General features: G+C 40.9%; 2 protein-coding genes across 2 annotated transcripts; both read left to right on the forward strand.

Annotated features, from left to right (window-relative positions):
* Positions 1-465: 465 nt before the first annotated feature.
* LOC139076559 (uncharacterized) lies at positions 466-24,434 on the forward strand. Its single transcript, XM_070579457.1, has 3 exons — positions 466-510; positions 1,244-1,696; positions 22,236-24,434. The coding sequence occupies exons 1-3, from the start codon at positions 466-468 to the stop codon at positions 22,353-22,355; spliced, it is 618 nt and encodes a 205-aa protein (XP_070435558.1). The 3' UTR covers positions 22,356-24,434.
* On the forward strand, positions 21,583-24,434 carry SERTM1 (serine rich and transmembrane domain containing 1). Its single transcript, XM_008532933.2, has one exon. It carries the CDS (start codon positions 21,721-21,723, stop codon positions 22,042-22,044), a length of 324 nt encoding a protein of 107 aa, XP_008531155.1. The 5' UTR covers positions 21,583-21,720; the 3' UTR covers positions 22,045-24,434.
* Positions 24,435-24,592: the final 158 nt, after the last annotated feature.

A 24,592-nucleotide genomic window follows, 5' to 3' on the forward strand; every position in this document is an offset into this window, starting at 1 on the left:
CAAAGTTCAGGAAATGTCAAGAAAAGCCTTATAGATTACTTATTTATTACTTATTTTGTATTGAAATACAACTGATATATAATTAAATGAATGATTCCATGGATATTATTGCTTATGGTGAGGCTAAGTAAAAATCTAAGGTAAAATATCCAGTACACAATACAGAAGGCGTAGACGGATGTAACAAAACTCACGAAAGTGGCATGTGAACAGTGAAGTTTAGGATGCAAATATGAGTGTTGGGAGAGAAGCAGGTCTCTGAATCCGCCCTCCTGACAATGCAGCTCATTCTACTGTCCTGTATTCGAGATCAGATAGAGAAAGATTCACGTAGAAATGAGTAACACACACCCACAATTCCCTGGAGAAGGAAGGGGGCGACAGAGAGCCTTTGCTCACTTACCAAGGGGGCCTCAGAATTAAACCAAATGCCCCCGTCTGTCCCTACCTGGAGAACCACTGAACATGAACACAACTAACAAGATCCCAGGAGCCCAGGAGCTGGCACTGGTGGGTGGCATTATCTGTGCAAGTCTAAATGGTCTCAGACTTGGGCAGCATCCTTTTGTATCGATTTGCATGATTTGCTTTCCCGGCCGTTGGTGGAGGGATCTCCCGGTGAAAGCCGAAGGGCAGGGCGGAGAGAAGCAGGCGCTGGAGGAAAAGGGAGCTATACCGATGCTTCACAGGGGCTGAGCTCTTCGCGTGCCGCACAGGCCAGAGAGCCAATAGGATTGTTGAATGTCAGAGTGGAAGAGACCTCAGACATCAAATGATCCATGCCTCCCATTCCACTTGAAAACAGGAACTCAGAGATGGAGAGTCACTGGGTGAAGGTCACAGGGCTGATTAGTAACCGAAGTTAGTCATATCTGTTAAAGGCTCCCTTTCCAGAGTTCTTTGATGATCTCTGGCTCTCTCTAAGCCAGTTACCTACTAGGGACTTTTATGATTGCCTCCCTGGCAGTGATAGAAACTGCAAACCTATTCAACTCATCTGATGATTTGGCAGAGGATTCAGAGGGGAAAGAAGAGAAGCGCTGAAGGAGAGATGTCTGAGGTGAAGTTCGTCATAGGATGGGGCGATGCCCTCACGCAACTCAGAGCTGGGCTAGTTATGATGCACCGGGGCTCGTGGTTCGCATTGGGGGCTGAGAGGGACTCATAAAGATGTAAGAGGGGAAGAAACTTGGCAGAAAGTAGTTGCTTTCGTCTGCAGAAAGAGGCCCTTTAGCCCCCAAAGAAGCTGCTCTTTCCCCCCATTCCCTCCCACCCCCCAAAAGTTAACGGCGCCACACCTGCCTTCCCCAGATGCTGCTCCCTGCGTAAACGCCTCCTCATCCTCCAGGATTTTCCAACGCCGGCGCAAGCTCCTCCCTCGCGGGAGCCGAGTTGCTGTCCTAGCGCCAAACGCCCGCCCGAGCAGCGGCTGGGGGGCGGCGGGGAGTGGGCCCGCCCGCCTCCATTGGTTGTGCGGACCGGAGGGGCGGAGGGAGGACGCGCGGTGCGGCCGGCTCAGCGGCCACAGGCTCACTCGGGCTGCGCCCGCTGCCCGCCCCTGCGCCCGGCATTCCCGCGGACGGCTCCGCGGGCGCGCATCGCCGAGACGCGGACGCCCTCGAGGAGCTCGGCGCGGTCCCCGTCCCACCCGAGCTCCAGAGCGCAGTCCGGGAGGTCGGCGCGTCCGGACTCGCAGGTCAGTCACGGAGGCAGAGGAGTGGGGAGCCGGGGGCGCGCGGGGTGCCGAGCGCTGGGAGTGGGCTCGCTCTCTGCGAGGGGCGCCTGACTCCTCGCCTGGGGCCGCCTCGATCTCGGAGGCTCCGCTCCCTCGGGAGCCGCCTCCCAGACTCTCCCCGGCTCGCAGAGGTTTGGCTGCTTCCCTGGACACCCCCGAATCTATCCCCTTTGCGACCGGCCGCCCTCTTACGGCCCCCAGCAGCCTCCGCATCCTGGCTCTCCCGATTCTCGGGAAGACTTCGCGGGGCTATGCAGTGTCCTTGGCCTCGGGATGACCCGCTTCTGTCCCGGACACAGGGAACCGGGAAGATCTGCCCTCTCGTCCGCCGCTGCAAAGATTGATTCTCCGTGCAAGTGTAGACACTTTGCAGTTCGACACTTTGCAGAGTGTTTCTAGGTGCATTCTGTTTGTTGCTGCCTTTGTGGTGTGTGCAGTCATTCTTGTGTTTGTTTTACGCCTACCTGGATTTCTAGGGTCATTCGTCCCTTCCTGGGGACTCGCCCCGCGCACGACTGCCTGCTTTGCACCTTTTGGTGCTCGCGTGAACCTTTTCACTCGTTTTGGGTGGCTCCAAACCCGGGGAAGTTTTACTTGGCGCCCGACACTTGCGTTTCCCAGCGGTGATTTCCCGAGTTCCCAGAAAGCCTTGTAGGAAACCGCACCGGCCACCTTCCCCTTTTCCCGGATCTGCTGAGACGCTGGAATCCTGCGTTTCCCTGTCGAGGTGCGTGGATTATGGGCAAATTGTTTGAGTTCCGATTTAGGAAAGAGGTGTGTGATGTGCCCTCCTCGGCGTGGCAGAAGGACCTATTCATTCACAAAAACATCTTGTTGAGGACCAGGTTTAGTGACTGTACCTGCGTGCTTTCCACTGCCAGATGCCTGGGTCCCCGCCGGGCTTGGGTTTGGTGTCAGACTCCAGAGACAGCGTCTATTTCTTGATGTCCTTTATTTCCTTTGCACGTTAAATTTCCTTCGGAGAATTTTGTGAGTACTTAGGGCTTTCTTTGTTGTGGATAATGGGATCCAATGGCTCCAGACGTCTCAAAACCATTGCATCTAGTTCGGTCCGTACTTCAGGTGTAAAGGGCGGGAAATGGGCGGCGATTATGTCCTGGGGCAGATCCGAGGGACCACTCCCCAAGCTGTTTCTTTTTGGTGCTTTTCTCTTTAGATTTTCCAGATTCATTGTCAGAGAACAGTTTATCAATAGAAAAAGAGGCAAGATAAGTGACACTCTTTTCTTAGAAGGTCTACCTTTTAATGCAGTTTTGTAGCCCAATGTACCCTCCTTAAAAAAAAAAGGATGATCTTTAATTAGCTTAAATTATGCAAGTAGTCTAGTGTTATAGTATATTTGTGATTCTTAAATACGTTTTGTGACTGAAATGCTTCATTTTGCTGAATATAAAGGCATCTTGTCCCCACTCACCACCACACACCTGCAGCCTTTGTAATCGCCACGTAGTTGATCCGTAATGCAAATGGCTTTTTGAAGTGTTCGTTGGTGAGAATGCCTTGTAACTGAGTTGCATTGACACCACTCCCACAGGGCATGTCCCAGTCCTCTTCGAATGCTGGGCATTGTGGAGATGGAGAACCATCTGCCAACCTCAGGAGTATTCTGGGAATACTAAGTTCCAGAAAATGGGTGGGGTATTCCATTTTTGTGTTTTGGATTTGAGGCGTATTATTTATTTGGCTTACTCTTTACTATTTTTGATCCTCTACATAAGGCAAAGTGCTATGAAGAGCTCAACATACATTTGTTCATGGTTCTCATTAAGGAAGCCTCACGTAAGGTAAGATCTATTTTATTTTCCCTGCTCTGGGTTAGTTGGAGTCAACAGATTTTACTGGATGTCTGTGATGTTCACAAGGATGTCAGGGATGCAGAGGAAAAGAATGGGGTGATGGCGTGTGGTGTCAGATCCAGCAGAGGGTGTGTTTGCAGGTTTTCTAAGTTTCTTTCCTTTTTTTTCTTTTTTAACGAGGACAGATAAAGGCTGACAGAGCTGATTGGTGAGAATGATTAATAATACTAATCATTTAGTAAAGTTGGAGTCATACATTTGTTCTAAGAATGATGAATTAACCCATCACAGGCAGAATGCTCTGGCTTGACTTCTATTCTAGATCAACTCTGAGCCCATTTGATAACATCCCTTCTTCTCTGGGCTCACTCTTCTCTCTGCACTTGTACTTAATATCCTAATTTTTTTTCTTTTGCTTTTTTTTAAGTTTGTAGAGTTTGTATAAGCATTTTCATATTTAATTGGTTATTAGAGAGAAGCAAAAAATAAAATTATGGCTCATTGTTTGTGTTTTGCTCATTTGGGTTTTTAAAATAGTAATTTAAGGACCTGGAAAAATACATTTCTGAAAGGCCCTTGACATCAGGCACTGTGTAGGTCCCACTTACCTGGCTCCTGGCACCCATGAGCCATTCAGTAAACATATGTTAAATGAAACTAGAAGCCAAAAATAGTGTTGCAGAAGAATGCCATTTTCCTCAAATAGATATGTGTGGAGCATATTGTATTGTTATATTACTATGCTAATATAAAGCATCACAGGCTTATAGACTTTCATTATTATTCATAATGACAGCTAAAAAATAGGAAAGCCTTTAAGTTAGTTAATAGAATAGGGAACCCAACAACGAGGAAGCTCAAACTCAGTGCGTGAGTGGTCAGTATTCCTTTCAGCCAACAGATGTACCTAGAGAAATCCTGCCAGAAGCTTAAGACGGAAGTGCCCGGGATACGCGCATGGGGCCCAGCCTTTGATGTAGAGTCAGGAAGTCCATCTGTGTATTCAGTGGCCATTTCAGATGCAGGGTGGTGGACTACTAAACTGACTTATGGGGCCCTTTCATGTTGTGATTCTGATTTGCGGTAAATGTGTCCATGGGATATAGCCTTCTGAGATGCTTGGTCTCGTGACACAGAATACCTCCTTCAAGAATTGCTTGTGAATAGGGTCCTTGCTCATGTTCACATTTCAAACCAGGAAATAGTCATTAGCCTATACTAAGTTTTGGCAACAACAACAAAAGATGGAGATTCTGAGTAGTCAAGTAACCACATACAATTTAACAGGAACTGTAAGCAAGAGATGGCACGATCTAGCCAAAACAGTGCCAATACTGTTTCAAAGCTCTGAATACATATCAGGAACAGGATAGACTGTTATTAATTTTTCTTGAGTTCCTAACATTTAAGTTCTCATCTATTAAGTTACATTAAGATGAGAAATCAGTCAGTCCAGATGTACAATTTGTATTACGGGCTTGATTGTTGATGCTGATATGGTTATAGACAATAGTGAAACAATCTGGAAATTGCAAACCTGTAGTAGTTGGGTATTATAAATAAAATAAATAAAAAAGGGTAACTTAAGAAGGTAACAGACACAAATACAATTTTTGATGGGAAACAGAAGGATAGGTGGCTGTAAGAACTTGTTTCAATTTCAAAAAGACGGGAAGATGACTCAAAGAAAGCACCGTTAAAACACAGACAATTCATTCAGGGAACATTCAACGTACAGACTTGCTCCCAAGAGGAAGCCAAAATGGCAGTTTTCCTGATTAATTTGCTACAATAGTCTGGTACTGATTAGAAGGACCTGGTAATCTATCAACTGTTGCCAATTAAACTGGTTTGGTTCTTAGTCACTTTCAATTTCTCTGTGGCCAAGATTACAGCAGAGGGATCTACTCTTCCCATTTCTTAAATAGAACATTAACCACCTTCTGTAAAATGTCACTATAACACAAAGTACAATTAAACCCTATTGGGCAGATTGACCTTCTGGCCTCAGCCTGAGAGTCTTAAACTTTGAAAGAAAAGATACATATGAACCATTTCAAAGATGTGTGTTAAGTGTATACAGTACAAAAACAGGAGGAGGAAGAGGGAGAGTTCTGGGCTTAAAAACCAGTTGTATTTTCACTGCATATTCTATAATTAAGTTTTATTTCTATTTCTTAGTGAAAATACCTTTACTGTTTTTGCTGGTTGTGAAACAACGCATGTGCTTTGTATCAAAATTCAAATATAGACAAGCACAAAATAGAATATGAACATGCTCATAATCACCGACTAACAAAAACATGTATTAACAGCTTGGTGCATAACCTCTTGTTTAGTTTAGTTTAGCTTAATTTGGTTTTATTTTGTTGTGCTTTTGCACGCCCCTAAAATTGTGTATGCGTGCATAGTAGTAGCAGCAGTGCTAGTAACTGCTGTTTTACAAAAGTGGAATCCTACTATGTGCTATTCTGAAGCTTGCTTTTTTACTTAGCCATGCATGACCAGCATCTTTCCACGTTAGAAAATATAGTAGTACATCAGAATCCTCCATTGTATGACTCTTCTATCGTTCACTCAACCAATCCTCGACTCATGGACATCTTGGTAGCTCCAGTATTTAGCTACACAATACATCTTTGTGCATGTGCCTTTTAAATTTGTTTGATTTTTTTCCCATAGGGTAAATTCTCAGAATTTATTATTTATAGTGTTAGCCTACAAATGCCATACATTTTTGGGTAAAAAGGAAAGCACTCAAATAATTCATCCAACAAGTACTAGACATTCCCTACTGTGACCCAGAGTATCTTATATACGCCTGGCAGGTGATACTTTTTTTGCCCTTAAAAAACCATTTTTATTTAATATTAATATAGAAAAGTACACAGGGCATGAGTATATAATTTATGATTTATGTGTTTAATTTGTACACACCCATGTGAACGGAACCCAGTGTTTGCCAATACCCTCCTTCACGCCCCTCATATGCCTTGGCAGCCAATCATTTAACAGTTCCTCATGAGAGTCCTTGGTGACCTTGTTGACCTCAGTTTTCATGAGTCAACTGCTAGATTAAGGGCATTATGCATTTTAGATTGACGTTGGAATACTGATGGATGGATCTCAGACCTTCAAAAAGACGCCTTGCCAACAAAGTTGGACTGATTCAACAGAATCAATTTCCAAGATTCTTTATTCTGTCCCCTTATCTCTTTATTACCCCCATCAATTTTGGTCTCAAATTTGTCCATTGGACCTTGCATGGCACATATTTTGAATCATATGATGAATTACCCTTTGGATAACAAAAGAAACTGAGTAACTTGTTTTTCATCTGATTTCCTCTTGTTGGCCACCCAGCTCAGCTCTGATTATGGGTGGATTTAGAGTTGGAAAAGGAGTCCTGGGCTCCCAATTTGTGGTTTCTGTCACCAGCTGTCTCCTTCTGCCATCCTTTTCTGAAGGAGTATAAACAATGACTTTCAAAATTTACTTAATTTTTGGAGACTTCACTTTCCTGATTTTTAAGGACCTCCAGCTCTGCAATTTTATGAAAAATATTTTCCGTTTGTTGTTGTTATTGTTACTTATTTGGTTTTTATTTTGGTATTGTTTGATTTGTTGTTTTTTGTTTTTAATAGAGGAAAGTTACTATTGACAGGGACCATAAGGAAAGAAGGAATAAATTAGATACATGATAAATGTTACAAGTTAGTTCTACAATGGATGAGAAGAGAAAACGTTTGCTTCTTTTGTGCTCATATTTTCATTCCTTTCATTCTTTTTCTAAGAAGCTGAGGTCTGGATTAGTTTCCTAACATGATACAGCTTAGGATGTCACTGCCCCCATCACCATGGCTGTGATCTGGACAGGATGCTGCTCCATTCTCAAAGTACGGTCCGTGCACCAGGGCCAGCCCTTGAATTGTTCGTTGCTCATTCAGCATGAGACATGGAACTTGAGCCATAATATAAATCAAATGAGGCTCTAAGCACACTTTTTAATTTAGCTGGATTTTTTTTCTTTTTTTCTTTTTGTAGCAAGACTTTCTTGATGACGGAAGCAGTGCTTTGCAAGCTTCTGGTCTCACAAGGACTTCTAACCAACATATCCCTGAGGGAGCCAAGTGGCTACTTTGAGTAGCATTGATCTCCAATGTGGGACTTTGTAGTCAAATTGAGAAATGTATAAAAGTGTAAATATTATATTTTTCTGTGCTAATTCTTTATTGAAGTTTGGGAGGGTTTTTTTGGTAGAGGGAGTTTATCCTTGAGATGGAGTGATTAAGAGTACCATAGTGTATGATTTCCTGAATGTAGTGAATTATAATAGCCCTTCCCCCTAAATGATCAGAAAGTGAATATTGTCCTTGACCTTTTTTATTTCCACAGTGACAAGGGTTGTGATTATAAAAGACCTGGTAATTTTCAAAGGATAAGATTATCATGGAGTTTAACTTAAAGGACACTTTAAATTAAAAACAATACATCCTGTTTCACATTCAGTCATATCTTCATTGACTCAGTATCATAAACTCTCTTTTGATTTTTATCATGCTCTTCAGAATACATTTCTTACAACCCCCCATCTATGTTCACCCTAATGTGTTTCAATATTTACAGCAGATTCCTCCATCCTTTCTTCTTTTATCCTGATGGACACTTGACTAGATGAAATCTTTGTTAAATATTGTTAAAGACACAATTTCTTGATAAAAAGTATGGTCACAGTTTGCTCTGAAATTATTAATTTTATTGCCATAGCTAAGATATTTATAAAATTTAGTGAGTGTTCATCATTATTCTTTACTCTTGAGTACTTACCATTTAACTAACCAGTATGATTTTATACAAGATCATTTATTCATTCATTCAACAAATATTATTGTGCATCTAAAAATAGAAAACATAGGGGCCCCCTAATGGTGCAGCAGTTAAGTTTGCAAGTTCCACTTTGGCTGCCCAGGGTTCACCTGTTCAGATCCTGGGTGTGGACCTTGGCACTGCTTGTCAAGCCACACTGTGGCAGGTATCCCATATATAAAGTAGAGGAAGATGGGGATGAATATTAGCTCAGGGCCAATCTTCCTCAGCATAAAGAGGAGGATTGGTGGCAGATGTTAGCTCAGGACTAATCTTCCTCAAAAAAAAAAAAGAAAATAGAACAAATATGGACTACCTCTCCAAGAAGCTTCAAGTTTCTTTATTCCCTTGTTCTTTCATTCATGCAACCATCCAACAAATACTTATTGAGAACCTTTATACCAGACACCGTGCTGGTTCTTGGATACAGAGATAAATGAAACATTAGTCCTCTATTCCAGGAGTTCAGTCTATAAAGGCAGACCAACAGGTAAAGAAATATAATAGTTATAATAAAATATGAGAAATGCTAGTGTAGAAAATTATAGAGAATATCATAAGAATGCAGAGGAAGGAGACAGAAATTTGTATAGAGAAAGTAGGTAGAGATATATGAATGAATAACTGGATGACACAGGAGGGAAGGCTTGAGTAGAGTCTTGAAGAATGAACAAATTGGATTTTGGCTGGATTTAGGGAGAAGACTTGTAAATGCAAGGATTAAACATAAGTATTTTAAAAAAACTTTGAGAAATCGAGGACAGTTTGATATGCCTAAACCACCACTCTTAAGGACAATGGGAAAAATGAGACTGGAAAAGTAACCTCTGGTCAGATAGTATGGAACGTATGATTTGGACAATAACGTAGGAGAGGCCTTTTAGATTTCTTACTCAAGATGGTCATTACAAAAACTGTGCATTAAACTCACACACATAGTGATAATATTTTATCACCTTCCTTTATGTAGTACATAGTTAACAAGTAGTTGAATGAATAATTGAATGCATCAAAGAATATAGTTTTTCTTAACTGAAGGTGATACCACTGGCATATTACTTGTATAATGAGTTGTTTTTTCCATTTGGGGTCAAGTGTCAGTCTTAATATATTGCTTTTCACTCACCTATCCCCACTTGAAACCATTTGCATGTTTAAGTGACAGCTGGTCAGAACTCGCCTTATACAGTAGCATATCATCATGCTCCAGCTTGTTATGGAAAGTGTTTTTGGCCAAACCAATATAATTCTCATCCCATTAGACCTCACTCTTGTACGAAATTAAAACTAATCAAAACAGCCTTTACGACCTTCTTTCTCGCCAGTGCCAAAGGGAGTTTTAATAGTTTACATGTACAATTCTTACAACTCTAAGTTATTCACAATTTGACTTCTTTGCAGTCGATTTCTTGAATACCCATCATAACCTCTGCTGCCATAATACAGTAAGATCTTATGTCCGTCAGTAGAAGGTAGATTATGCCACAATAGCAAATAAGCCAAAAATCTCAGTGACTTAAAATGACAGGAGTTTAGTCATTGTTCACACTAAGTATTAATCAGGCCAACAAGGGGTGAAGGCACTCACCGTGGTCACCCAGGAACCCAGACTGGCAGAAGCTGCCCTGTGCTTACACAGTTACTGCAGCAGAGGGAAGGGGTGTGGCACATCTCACACTGGGTCTAACATTTTCTACCCAGAAGTGACACGAGTCACTTTTCCCAGCTTTCACTGGCCAAAACAAGTCATATGGCTACCCTAAATTCAGAGAGGGTGGGAACATGGAGTCCTGCAACATGCCTGAAAGGAGGAAGGAATGGCAGCGACGTTGTGTGAACAGCACTAATGACCACAAGTCTTGAATTTATCCCTCTTTTACCTTCGGTCTCCCTGGAGAGAAGGAATGTAATGAACGTGGAATTTGGAGACATAAGGATATAGATTTGAATTCCAGCCCTGCCTCTAAGTGGCTGGGTGACCTTGGGCAAGCTTTTAAATTCTCTGTTTCTTATTTTCCTCATCGTTAAAGAAAGGTGAGGGATAATAATAACTACCTTAAAGAGTTGTGAAGATTAGAGAAAATACACATGTACCATGTACATGCACACGCGCACACAAACACACATACAAAACTAGCTTCTGCTTTTAATAAATATTGACTACTATCGTTCATGTTGTTGTTATTTTCCCAGACTGGTTTGTCTGGACGTTCTGTCTCCTACACAAGCATCCTGGGTTTACTGTCCTCTGCCTATCATGTTCTGAAGACATGTTCCCATTCCACAATGACTTGGGGATGTCCCACCACCCTCTTTCCCTCCCCTCTACTTCCCACCACTTCCTGGCTTGAGGTGCCCCCTACATCCCAGTACACACCATTGAAATAAAAGAGAACTAAGCCCAGATATGAGTAGCGAGTGACGTGTGAATGTGTTTGACCAAGGCTATCCCTACAACTGAATTAAAAAGCATAAGGCACACACTCTTAAAGAGTACGGTGAAGAGCTCGACCCTGGAAAACGACAAAGGCAAAGTCAGTTAAATCTTCTATAAAAAATACTCACCATTTCCTTGAATAAAACCATATTTAATTATATTTTTAAAAGAATGTATAACTATTTTATATAGGTCACCAGTGTGGTAGACTGTTTCCTACAAGTAGTTCCTAGTTCCTAATTATTTTTCAATTTTGCCTCCTTACCTTTTTAAATTGAGATACATTCTGGGAGAATTTGAGTCCTTACTTGTCCATTGCTTCCTTATTGTCTTTGACAGATTCTAGCTTGAGTCATTATCTAAAATGACAACAGGCTGCTGAGGACTTGATTTCCTTCCACACTTGATAGCCTGCCATATCATTTTGTTCCATGTTACAAAGAACATGTAGACATTCTCTTTGTTTGCCAGACTTTTGAGTTCACTGTGCTACCTGAGGGAGAGAGTGAGAGAGAGAGAGTGCTCACGTTAAGGTAAGCTCTGCTGCTCCCTTCACACCAAGGATTAGCAGGACCTCGGGAAATCCCACATGGGAACGTGCATTCCTGATGAAGGACGTGATGTCCTCTTTTCGGTCTAAAATCTGCCTCATCTGGTTCTCGTCATTTTAGGGTACCTACCCAAATCCTCAGTCATATAGTTGGTGATGACTGGGGAAAAGCACGATTGATATCAATGCTCTCTACTTTTTCATTTGCAACTGCATTTTGCAATGACTAGATTCAATTTCTAAATTGTTTATTCGCCCCTTTTTCAAAAGATACTGACCCTGGACTATAGGAGAGTTCGTGTGCTCGAGTTTAGCCTCTTGCCACACTAGAGGACTCACCCAAACCAGGGTGATCAGGGAGGTGGTTGCTAGTTTAAGAGTTGTGAGGAGTGTGAGTTCTTCGATCTGCGGAACTTGCTGTTTGACACTTGCTGTCTAAATAAAATCTCCCGCTTGTGCTTGGTTTATTTGCTGCTGCCGTCTCCTACAGTCCCCATGTGGAACCTGGACCTCATTGGCTTTTGTGAACTGTCGGTGAGCTTCCCAAGAGTCCACCTACTCATTAGTCCTCATTAAAAAGCTACTCTCTCTTGGCCCTTGGGGGCATTATGCTAAGTGAAATAAGTCAGACAGAGAAAGACAAATACCATATGATCTCACTTACTTGTAGAACAACAACAACAAAAAACAAGCTCATAGATACAAAGGACACCTTGGTGGCTGCCAGAGGTGGGGGATGGGGGAGTGAAATGGGTGAAGGTGGTCAAAAGGTACAAACTTCCAGTTATAAAAGAAATAAGTCATGAAGATATAATGTATAACATGGTGACTATAGTTAATAGGACTGTCTTGTATATTTGAAAGTTGCTGAGAGTAGATCTTAAAAGTTCTCATCACAAGAAAAAATTTATAGCTATGTATGGCGAAGGACGTTAACTAGACTTATCGTGGTGATCATTTTGCTGTATATACAAATATCAAATCATTATATTATACACCTGAAACTAATATAATGTTACATCTTAATTATATCTCAATTAAAAAAAAAAAAAGAAAGAAAACTAATGTCGCTTGACTTGAGATGCCTGCAAAGCCCCAACCTTTGCCTGGGTATTTAAACTGCAGGAGAGATGTTCTTGGCTGCCTCTGAAGATGACTGATGATGTAAGATGAACCTAACTGGATTCCATGATCCTGGAGGCCGGATTGAGATTAAGACCAGTGGGTGGTGGCCGGAGTGAAGTCATGAATAAACTGGCTGGCAAGTCACCATTCCTGGTCTTCAGGCATTATCTCCCACCAACATTATCTCCCAGGATCCGGTTTCTTGGGCATATTAAACTTCCTCTAACTCATCCTCTGATGCTTCACCTCCAGTACCTGTGGATTATGGGCATCATGAGATGATGGTAACAGCAAATATTTGAACTTTTCCAATGCCCATTGAAGAATCAGGCTTCTATCATTGTATTTCTTTAGAAGCTTTTAACATTTTGGCTGACTTACTGCATATTATACCAAGCTTATTTTCTTAATATCCTTCGGGATAAATAATTTTTTCCTCAACTTGTATGTTGAAAAATTCCAAAACTACTGAAAAGTTGCAAGAATAATTATAATAGACACCTATATATTCTTTAACTAGACTAACCAGTTGTTAACATTTTGACACATTTGCTTTATCGCCTTTCTTTCTGTATGTGTATGTACTTATTTTTTTATTTTCGTTGAACCATTTGAGAGTTAGTTGCCGTTGTTGTGACACCTTACAACTACATACTTAAATATATATTTCCTAATAACAAGAATATTATCCTTTATCAACTTAGAACATATTGATATAATACAATTATCTAATGTACAGTCTATATTCAGATTTCCCCAGTTGTCCTACTAGTGTCCTTTATAACAAAGCTGTTATTTCTTTTAATTGGTCCAAGGATCTTGCATTGCATTAGATAAATTTTGAAATCTGCTTCCTGCTTTTTTTCCTCTGGGTATTCAACTGACTACTGAACGATGTAATATGGCCAAAACTGGATGTATCCAAAACTTAGCCTGCCTAAGCTGCCAATTATTAAGCATTATTCTTTTTAAATACCCATTTAACTGTGGAAAGTGTCATCATACTTTGACTGTCAGCCATGGAGGACTGGAAGAATGACAGAACTTATTTAGCAAAATTCATATGTATATGTTATGCTGAACGTTGGGCTAATATCCAGAAGAGATGGGCAATTTACACACTGTGTAATCAATTAAGGTTCTATTTGAGGTTGTATTATGAGGGACAGTGGTTCATTAATTCAAGTAACTGATATGCCTTGTTAAAAATATCATCATGTGGAAGACTCTGTGAGCTTGAATCCCTGATGGGAAAAATTGTTAAACATTTTACTTGTGATAGTCCAATAAATTTTTAAGGAATAGGCTATAAACCACTTTAGTTTAAACAAATACATGACTATAGTTGTCAATAGAGATGCATAGTATAAATAGTGGCCTGCTTAATTAATTTGCTAATACTGAAGTTCATTTCAGACAACCTGTGTCATCACTTTTTTTTCTAATTGTATCTGTACATATGATTTTATGCGTAAAGAATGGTTATTAGTTTTTGGCGTATTCTTATGTATGAAATTACAGAATTGGATATATTAGATAATTTATATTCCTCTCTTCCCTGTGCCTCAATTATCAAGATATTTTAAGTGGAAATGAAGTTTGGGGTTTAAGTTATGGAGTGAATGCAATATTTACTGTATATCTATTCTTATAAATTGAACATTTCTAAGACAAGTGAAAATTTACAAGAAAATGCACACAGAGCAACAATAGGCATTTACAGAAACATATACAAGCAGAAAGGTCTTCATTAAACACATTAGCCTGGATGCCTATGGGAGGTGGAGGAATGAGGAATGGAGAGAAAGGAATGAGGAATGGGATCAATGATGACAATAAGCCATGAACTGAGGAATATATGTATTTAAAGAGGGAAGTAGCAGTAGAAACAAAAAAGAGAAAGAATGGCATTGGTAGGGAGTGGTACAATCTCACATTTTCCTTTTAATATACTGAGTGGCACGAATGGCCCATGACTGCCCACTTCTGAGGAAGCTGTTTAAATTTAGGATGGACTTCATCAGGTGGTGATGGTGAAACCAAATTTCCATGCTCTTTCTCATTCCCTTAGAGCAGTTTTAGAGGCACCCACAGGTCCCTGGAGCCTGAGAGAGTAGACTAGGGATACCCCGTGGTCTAACCTGTAAAGGTTTGGAAAAAAAAAAAAGATTTACGACAGTCACAAAATGAAGTTTACAAGAACGAAATCTTTCAAGATATCCTAGTCTGTAAGGAGACTGTTATGAGTATTTCCTGATTGGACAAAAAATATATTATATACAAATTAACTATAGAGACAGACGAGAGACAACAGGAAAGGAGAAAACACCGTCCATTCTTCTACTAGAACATGGTTTAATGAGAGGTTTTAAAAACGTGTCTAGTCTTATTAAAAATAAGCAAGTGTTTTTGTATACTAATGCTACGATTTAACCAATAATAGCTGCTCCAAGAATAAAAAATGTTTTTCTTGATACACTTCTAAAATATTGGAAATGATCCGAGCTGGGTGGAGGTAGTGAATTGAAGCTGAAAGCCCTCGTTAAAAATGCTGTAACATCTTGAAAGGCCATTCTTGGTTCTTACCTTCCTTCTTCCCACTGATTCATTTCAACCTTGGCTATGATCTTCAAGTCATTATTTCTCTGGGTGTTTGTTTTTTTCTTTACATCAAGTATTTAGCCAATGACCTTTTCTTCCACTTCCTAAAAGTGGCTTTCATTTTTCTGCTACTTCTTCACCAGTTCATGCTTCCTTTCACCTTTAAGTTGCTACTTTTCTCATTTTGATTTAAACTAATCGTGTTAGCCAAGTTGGGTCCAATGTCTCCAAAGTGCAGGAGAGAGTCCTCTTTGGTCTTTTCTAAGTATCACAAAATGATCATGAAAAAGCTATGCCTAGAACTGGTTTTTATATTTAACCTTCTTTTTAGCTATAAAATGACGCATTTAAACTATCTTATTCTGAGCAAGTAGCACTTTAAAATAATTATTCTTGCTAAGACAGTGATTTGGAAATAAAGGCTTCACATGGAATGTAAATATAGCAAAAGCTTATTAAGAATAGTAGTTTGGGGCCAGCCCAGTGGTGTAGTGGTTAAGTTTGCGCACTCTGCTTCAGCGGCCGAGGTTCACAGGTTCCGATCCTGGGCGTGGACCTACACAGTGCTCATCAAGCCGTTCTGTAGCAGCATCCGACATAAAATAGAGGAAGATTGGCACAGATGTTAGCTCAGGGCCAATCTCCCTCACCAAAATAAATAGATTAATAATAATATTTTGATTTCTCCAGGAAAATAGTGCTATATAAATGCAAGGCAACTCATATCTATAATTACTTTTGAGGCTCTACAGGATAGATGGTCAAAACAGTTATGTTCATATTCCCTTTTGAAAGACTTCTGTGTGCTTTTTTTTGACTTCACTCAATCTACACTGTTTTGTATATCAAGAAAGATATATTCTGAATATTCTGTGAATTATAGCTGATGTGAATAACTAATTTTTAATGAATTAGGACAAAATAATTTGTCTAACAAAAGTATTCTGAGTATAATTTAATGATTTGCTGAGGAAGTAATTTACTGGGCCTGAGGCCAATCCAGGTAGATAAAAGTCATCACCAACGTAAAGAGATGTAGGAGGTTGGACTGAATCCAAAGCAACCCAAGCGCCTGCCCTAGAATTGATTTTTAACATAGGGGGCCGCCCTGTGGCCAAATGGTTAAAGTTCCACGCTCTCCACTTCGGCAGCCCAGGTTCATGGGTTCACAGGTTCAGATTCCAGGCACAGACCCACTCCACTCATCAGCCGTGCTGTGGAAGCATCCCACATAGAAAATGGAGGAAGACTGACACAGATGTTAGCTCAGGGCGAATCGTCCTCACCAAAAATAAGTTGAATCAATCAATCAATCACTGATACCAAGCTGTTACTTTGTCATTTCTTTAATATGAAAAAATTCTAATTATATTTTCTGATCATTCATTTGAAAAGTGGGTAAAGAGGACTGTTAATTTTAATTTTTTATCTTACACTATCCAGTCCAGATCCACAAATCCCAGTGCATTATTCAGAATCTCTGTCTCTCCACATTTCTTCTCATAAGATGGTTCTCAAACTCAATATTTGATAGCACATCGACTCAGTTTATTTCCTTACTTGGTTTTGTTTTTTATTGGGCTGATACAGAGAATCATAATGAGATTCTACTCATTTTCACACAAAATTCTACTCTCCCAAAATATTGTATTGATAAGAAATCACAGTTCTCAAATAGGCAAATAGATGAACAGCTGAATCAGCTTTGAATAACGCTAGCACATAAGATAATAAACTGTGTTTTCATTATTGCAAGCTGAGGGGTAGGTGTTGGCTATTGATTGCAAGTGAAGATTTACATGTAGAGAAGCGTGGGTGGGAAATATGTTATTATCAGCACCAACCTTCTACCTCCTTTCCTCCCGCATGACCCAAAAGGCCATTAGGCAAAGAGAAAGCATCAAGAGAGAAGATAATCATGCAAATTGTAATGGAATGGCTCAAGGTCTTAAATAAAACACCCTATTTGTTAGGTAAAATTAAAAACAGCCTTGCCTAGATGTGATAAGGTCCCTTCTAGATTCTGGTAATGGTGGTTTCTGTGTGTTCTACAGAGAAAGAGATCCAATACGTCATCTAAAACTATTCATTACATTATAATATCAAATTTTACCTTTGTAGACTGGAAAAAACATTTTCCCGTGGCAGGTTAATACTTTATCAAATTGTTACTAATGGTTTAGGAGGACCACCTTTTGGAGAAGGACAAAGCAGGACTTGATAATGATGAAGTGTTGATTCGAGCTCCTAACAGCTAAGGCACTCTTAAATAACATCTGCAAGAGAACAAAGCAGCTTGTCCCAGTTTTCCACAACAAAAAATCTTTCAAATAGTTGTTATTCACATAGAAAGGTATTTGAATAAAGGTCTGAAACTCAGAAATTGCTGTGCCAGATTTGAGGCTCACTGTAGGCTGAGTTTTAGACACCATTGCATTGGAGAAGTCCAGGCCATGGCAGAGGCTCCGCCCCTGGGCTGGCCACCAGGGATTTTACTTATGTGAGAGAACTGAGATGAGAGCTGGTTAGCTTCTCTTCGTTTTACCAGCCATGAAGGTACATGCTCGAGAGTATGCTTTTGTTCTTCCAAAACTTTACAATTCTCGCAGGAAGGAAAGCTTCCATTCTTTCAGAGGAGTCCGAGAGGTATGGTGTGGAGTGACATGGAACCAGAGACCCCCAGGTCTGCCCTTTCTACACCGTCTCTCCATCTCCCCACCCCACTGGGCTCGTGGTGAGATTTCCCGTCGCCCTTCCTCACTTCAGTAGGTGACTGCCTTTTGTAGAGTTCTTCCCAGCACAGGTTTTTATTCCAAGAGACACGGGGAAAGGTGGCTGACCATGAGCCAAAACATCCCCACAGATCTTCAATATACTATTGTGACCCAGCTGTTTCTTTTTACTTTCTCAAAAATCACTTTCTGAGAATGGCTCAATAAAAAAGCATCACAATCCCCATGTGGCTTTATGTGCCGCCTGAAATGAGAGTCTGCTGGCGCTGCCCCCAGGACAGGTCAAGGCTATGCATTTCAGATGAAGTCTCTTTCTTCTTTTCTTTAAACCTAAGCTGTCTGTGAGAAACAGCCCTAGAAGCATCATCCTGAAACATGTGGGTTTGATTTCATTTCCACAGTGTCAACTTCAGCCTCAGTCACACTGTCACAGTGCCTCAACACATACAATTTGGCTCATCCTGAGCATTATACATAGACTGTCAAAACATTCACCAGAGAGAAAGAAGATTTATCAGTTTTTAAAACTTCAATAGGAAAATAAGAATTAATGTCATCAAATTAAAATAATCTCTAACAGTACATGTATTCTGTTGTTCCAGAGTAGAACAGTGAAATGAAATTTGTGTATCTGTCTTTTTAAATTAAGCAGTATTCTGAAAATGATATTAAATTTAAAAATATTGTGGGGGGGTGGATATTGAAAGAAGATATTTAATTGTAAAATGTCAAATAAGGACACAAGGTTTCATTTGTTCATTTCTACCGTTCTTCCAAGGCCACTTGGAAGATCAGATGTTATCTCCAAATCTTCTTAGTCCCAGATACTCCATAGACAATTGAAGCTCACAGTGGGCTTTTTGTCTGAAAGATGGCAATCCTCAGGATGTGACAAGTACTCTTGGAACATTTGCGCTGTAAAGAGATACCTTTGTTTTAATGAGCGGTCGGGTAGCCAGTTGTGATCTCTGCTGCTGAATTGCCGATACTCCGGTGGCATTGTCTGTGCCTCCAGTCCCACCCCCCCAAAATGATACAGATTTGAGTAGTGACGGCGGCTCTAGAAAAATCAGCCAATTCCAGCTGAATCTATGACCTGCACGTGTCGGACGGTGGGACCAACAGAGACCTGGAAGTCCCTCTGGCCTTTCTAGGCATTCAGAAGGAGCTGTCAGTCTACTGACACTTTACGTGGGATGGTCTTTTACAATTTTCTAAGTATGACTATGAGAATGTTATCACATCTTACCTCAGGACCTCCTGGAGAGGTAGGAAAGGTGAATATCATCATACAAATAAGAAAACTGAAATATCAAGACTAAACTGTGAGCTTGTCTAAGGTAAGCAGCAGACAAAAATTCCCCAACTCTCGTCATTTTTCTCTTCCTTCCATAGTTGCAAAAACTAAGAGCACAGTTCAGGCCTGGGTTCCAGTCACTTCTCTGTCACTGTATAGTTGTGTACCCTGAGTAAATTACAACGTCTCTGCAGCTCAGTTTCCTCATCTACAAAATGAGAAGAATGATTTCTGCCCTACCTGCCTACAAAGTAGTTTGTGTGAGGAACACACAGAATGCATAGTGCCTACCTTCTTTGCCCATGCTAGAAAAAGAGGATGTAAAATCCTTACTACCAAAGGGCAGGAAAATTGAGACCACGTGGTAGAAGGAGTGAGGACGGGCAGAGGCCTGAAGTCCTCGCTTATCTTCTAATTAGATATGTTTCTTTTGTCAAATCAATTAGCTTCTTTGTTTCTCAATTTCCGCAGCTAGATTTAGCAGGTCTTACCAGAACGTCTTGAATGTATCCTCCGATTCATTCTCTGAGATTTCTGTCCTAGTTTTCTTTCCTGTACATCATGCTACCTCTGAAGCTGCTATTTTCCGTAAAGATGAACAGTTAGACATTTACATGCTGTAAGAAGGCAAGGTTTTGCCAAATCAGTGTAACACATTTGCGGTCCTACTATGATTCTTTTTTTAAGGATTGTTAGGAGCCCGTAGTAGTCTAATGGAATTAAAGTCACCAGGCAGAGCATAATGAAGAACAGGAGTCAAATTATTTTAGGAGCTACTAGGACACTGCCCGTGGCCTTCTCAGAGGCTCTCACTAAGATCATTAGCCTGTGTGACACCGGACAGGGACAGCTCTCTCAGAAGTGTCCCCTCCTTCCCAGAGATCATTAGTGCCATTCAGCTACAGCCACAGCAGCCAGTGTCAGCCCCTCAAAGAATCAGCTGCTTAATTAGATTTGGAGAACAGAAGGGAAAGGCGAGTTTCCAAGGTAAAAGGCAGGGCAGAGTTTAGGAAAAAGGAAAGCCAGGGCAGAGTGGATGTTTTCGCATGAGCATTTCACTGCAACCTGGCAAGGAGATTTACAAATTTACAACAAAATGGTCTAATCCCATAAAGAGCTAGGAAAAGCGTCTTTTCTGGACTTGAAGAAAGAGAGTCATCTACCGGGAGGGATGGATCATGTTCCCTCAGGCTGCTTCCCTCGCCCCAACATGGACTTAGTGGGCTAGGGGCCTAGGCAGAAACAAGCTGGGACTTCTCCAGTCACAGAGGAGATGAAGTCTGGGACACACTGCACCCATACCTGGAGCTTGGAGAAACACACTGTGTCCCAATGGCCACCTGCCCGCCTCAGTCCACTTTGTCTCTAGTTTCCTCACAGGGACCATAGTAGGAGAGCGAACATGGCGAAGAGCATGTCTTTGCTCCTGGCTGGAGAAAATAATTCCTTCTCTGCACCTGTTAACACACCACACACACACACACACACACACACACACACACACACACAGAATAAACTCATTTTGGCCCAACCCTTTACAATTCACAGCGTGCTCCCATGTCTGTTATCTTGATCCCTCCATAACACAGTGAGGAGATGGGATAGATGCCATCCATTTCCCAGATGAAAAAATTGAAGCTCAGAAAATGTAGGCAATTTGCCCAACTTCTGAAAGATAAAGGGGAATTCGGCCTCAAACCTAAGTCTCTTGACAGCAAACCTGGTCCTCTTTCTACCCTTCAGAGGGAATCCAACCTTTGTTCTTCTAAGTAAATCTGAAGGTTTGTATTCAAGGTTTAAAATATGTGGAACAATGTAAGGAGGTAGATCGAAGAGGAAAGAAATACAAAGAAATGGCCTCTGATCTCGAGGTAACTTTTTATAAGTAAATCAGCAAATTGTAAACGTTCAAAGAAAGCAAACGTGCATGTGCGGTGATTCCCCAAAGTGTGCAAGAGGGAAATATGGGTCGGGAATTGTGCTGGTGGGCTGCGGAATGCTGGGAATTAATTTTCTGAAGGAGGGCGGTTTGGAGCTCACTCTCTTGATCCTATTCTCTGAGCATCCACTTGGAGCATCTGTCGAAATCGCAGCAGATGGAGCGCATCAGAAATGTATTTTCTTTTTTATTTTATCCTGAGTTCCTTGGAGAAACCTGGCACCTAGGGTGCTGTGGAGATAAAATAAAAGTTCGTTTTTCTATCATCATTTGTAATATAAAGACAAACACGATTTGTTCCTGGGGAAGGTATTTCATTCTTCTCCCTCCCTGGTGGATTTCATAATTAAGCCTTCCTGAAGTGATAACTAGAAATGAGATTTAAATGTGATCTTTTCTGAATAATGCCCTCCGTTGTTTTGTTTTGTTTTCACAGTGTCAATGGACATCTGATCCCCTGCTGCCTTTGTTTGAAAACCAAGAAGTTTTGTTGTGCTGATTTAACTACCTGCAATTTTTGCTGATGCTCTCATGAAAAAAAATGCTGATTCTGTCCTTTTTGACCCCCGTGTGAAACTTTGACTTTTCATACACTTGTTCATTCTTTTACCCTCCATAAAGATGTCTGAACCTGACTCTTCATCTGTGTTTTCGGGCAATGTGGAAAATGGAACTTTCCTTGAGCTGTTTCCCACATCCCTGTCCACATCGGTGGACCCGTCCTCAGGCCACCTGTCAAATGTCTACATCTATGTGTCCATTTTCCTCAGCCTTCTAGCGTTTCTGCTTCTGCTTTTAATCATTGCCCTCCAGAGGCTCAAAAATATCATCTCCTCCAGTTCCTCCTACCCGGAGTACCCAAGCGACGCCGGAAGTTCTTTCACCAATTTGGAAGTCTGTAGTATTTCCTCTCAAAGGTCCACTTTCTCAAACCTTTCATCGTGAAGAAAATGGAAGAGTCCCTGCAGGCTGCAGAGCTTAGGTTTTCCCTCACAGGAAATGTCACATGAAGCCTTTGCCTCATGAAAGAAATGAGCCTTTTGTTTTTGTCAACTAATTAGGCCTGTTTCTCCTTCTCCTTCACCCCTGATTTTTTTGTTGTTGTTGCTCATGATGCTTTTCATTTGTGAATGTAGAAGCTGATGCTGACAGAAATGCCTGCAAACCTCGAGCTGCAGAATTTCACACAAACCACTGGAATCCGGAGCTGGCTTCTTCAAGCTCGGTCGGTTCATTCCACTCTGTTGGACACCTGAGGCAGAAGTCACCTGAGGGGACCTCGCAGTGGATGATGGATATGGACTCTATACTTCATTTCTCTTACAAAACCGTGAAACCGACTCAGCCAGCAGAACCTGGCAAAATTAAGTCTAAACTATTTAGAAGATATTTTCCGTATTTAAAAGATAAAGTGGAAACACCGAATTAAAAAAAGAGTCAATTTAGATTTAATGTGTAACATTTTTAAAACTGGAAGGAAAATATGCTAAATGTTTATTTATTTTCACCTTAAGTGGAAATCACATTTATTGATGAATTAAGTCATATTTGGAAAGGTTTTGGAAGAGTTTAATTTTTCATAGCTAGGCAAATATGTATTATGATGCAGTTTGTAATGTATTTCTGCCTCTTGGGGTTTTTTTCCTACTTATGTTGTAGTCATAAGGCCCCACAGTTGTGGAATTCTTTGTGATAATTGCTGTTACTATTACTAAGAGAAGCACCAGAAGGGACACCGAGATATTTTTATTTTATAGCTATACTTTCCATCAGCAGGAATTAAGCATATGGAAAATATTCATTCAGTTGTGTTTTATACAGTAATAACTCCTAGCAGTCATGCAAGTATGTTCCGTTATTCAGTTTCATAGTCTTTATAATTTTAGTGCAGAATTATATTAACTCTGAGATGTTAGATGTTTGTTCACTCACATTAGGTTGCAAAACTTAGAGACTAAATTGTTAATATACGTGTTGTTATATACTCCATGAATGTTACATGTCGCTGATAATTAGTTGTTGTATGTTAACATAATACTCTGCATAAGGACTCCAGGACACGCGTTTATATTAAAAATTGTAGACACTCAAGTTGTGTGGCTGCTGGGAGCCACCCTACTGTGGTCAGCCACGCACCTCCGAATTCAGGGCCTTTGTCCATGAAATGAGGCAGGCAGTGAGCACAGACATGGAATGTGGAGGAAATCAAGCTGCCTCTAAAAACAAAACAAAGCAAGCAAACTAAGGCTTCTTAAGACTAAGAATTTTAATTTAATTTTAAAAGTAAATGGCCCATAGCATAAACACTGAACTTATTCAGCCTCTGGAGCCCACTCCACCGACATGCCCCTGTCTTCCCATGGCAACCGGCTCTCTCCTCTTCCAAACATTTCCTAAACTTAGGTGGTGGAGCTGCAGTACACCCTCTGGTTCGATCATGTGGCCACATTATCCAGTAACTGGAATGGGGTAAACAATCCACCATCTTACAGGGTATATCTTTGTCATTCTAAACTACTGAGAGAGATGAGGACTGGTAATGAGGATCAGAAGGTTTCTTTTTGTTAATCCATAAGTCTCACTTAAATCACACCACACTGGACTATTTATATATCAAAAATGTCCGCAAACACCATAGACCTGCACAGAGTTGCTGCCCTAAAATGGATAATTAGTGAAAAATTTGCCTCTGCTGCCATTAAAGAGTGGCAGTGTTATCAGGGGACTGTTAGTTACCGTGCAGTATAAATCCTGGACTAGAAGAGCTCTCCTGTTTTAGATCATTATTAGCATTCTCTGAATGTGTTTGTACATACACACACACACACACATTCTCAGAATATATGTATACATTCACACACTCCCAATGAAAAGTTGTGTGAAAGCTACACAGGAGTACAGAGGCATCTATGTTATCGCTTTTGCTTTTTGATTCATCTTGTGCTATTTTGGTTACTGAGGAAGAGAGGGCATGGAGGAGGTGACTTTAAAAACTAAAAGAACAAGTTTGCCACACAACAGGACAGTCTGTAGGGTCTGTTCTAAGAGGCGACTTTATACGCTTTCCTTCTGGAAGAGATATAAAGGCTTCGGGAAGTAAAATTATTTTTTTAAGAGTCTGCTGGCACATCCCCTCCCCTGCCTGCCACAGTCGTTCTTGCTGTCAAGGTTCAGCAGAGTAATTAGTAGCAACATTCCAAGATGTAAAACGGGATTTGTCATCGCAAGCTTGCCAAGATAACAGATTGTACAACTTGAGATGCATTTGCGTTGTTTAAGGAGTTCAGAAAGGTTGGAAGACTGGCTTATAAATAAAGAAGTAGAACCTACTGAAAGACTGGTTCTTCTCTGTTGTTTTCGTGACTGGTCCACAATCTTCTCTCCTAGGGAGGATTTTCCACTGCTCTTTTCCTGTGTGTCCTCTCTGAAGCAGGGTCAATAATTTGTGGTCCAAATGTCAGACTCTCCCCACCCCTGTAAGGGTCATCTCCCT

The sequence above is a fragment of the Equus przewalskii genome, chromosome 16 (assembly GCF_037783145.1).
Source record: "Equus przewalskii isolate Varuska chromosome 16, EquPr2, whole genome shotgun sequence".
In the NCBI taxonomy this organism is placed as follows: Eukaryota; Metazoa; Chordata; class Mammalia; order Perissodactyla; family Equidae; genus Equus; species Equus przewalskii.

What these genes read in the sequence shown, in the direction of transcription:
- LOC139076559 (XM_070579457.1), top strand. Translation starts at nt 466, where the DNA reads ATGAACACAACTAACAAGATCCCAGGAGCCCAGGAGCTGGCACTG. An exon ending in GAGCCCAGGAGCTGGCACTG is followed by an intron (nt 511 to 1,243) that starts GTGGGTGGCATT and finishes TAGCCCCCAAAG; the next exon opens with AAGCTGCTCTTTCCCCCCAT. An exon ending in CGGCGCGTCCGGACTCGCAG is followed by an intron (nt 1,697 to 22,235) that starts GTCAGTCACGGA and finishes TTGTGAATGTAG; the next exon opens with AAGCTGATGCTGACAGAAAT.
- SERTM1 (XM_008532933.2), top strand. Translation starts at nt 21,721, where the DNA reads ATGTCTGAACCTGACTCTTCATCTGTGTTTTCGGGCAATGTGGAAAAT.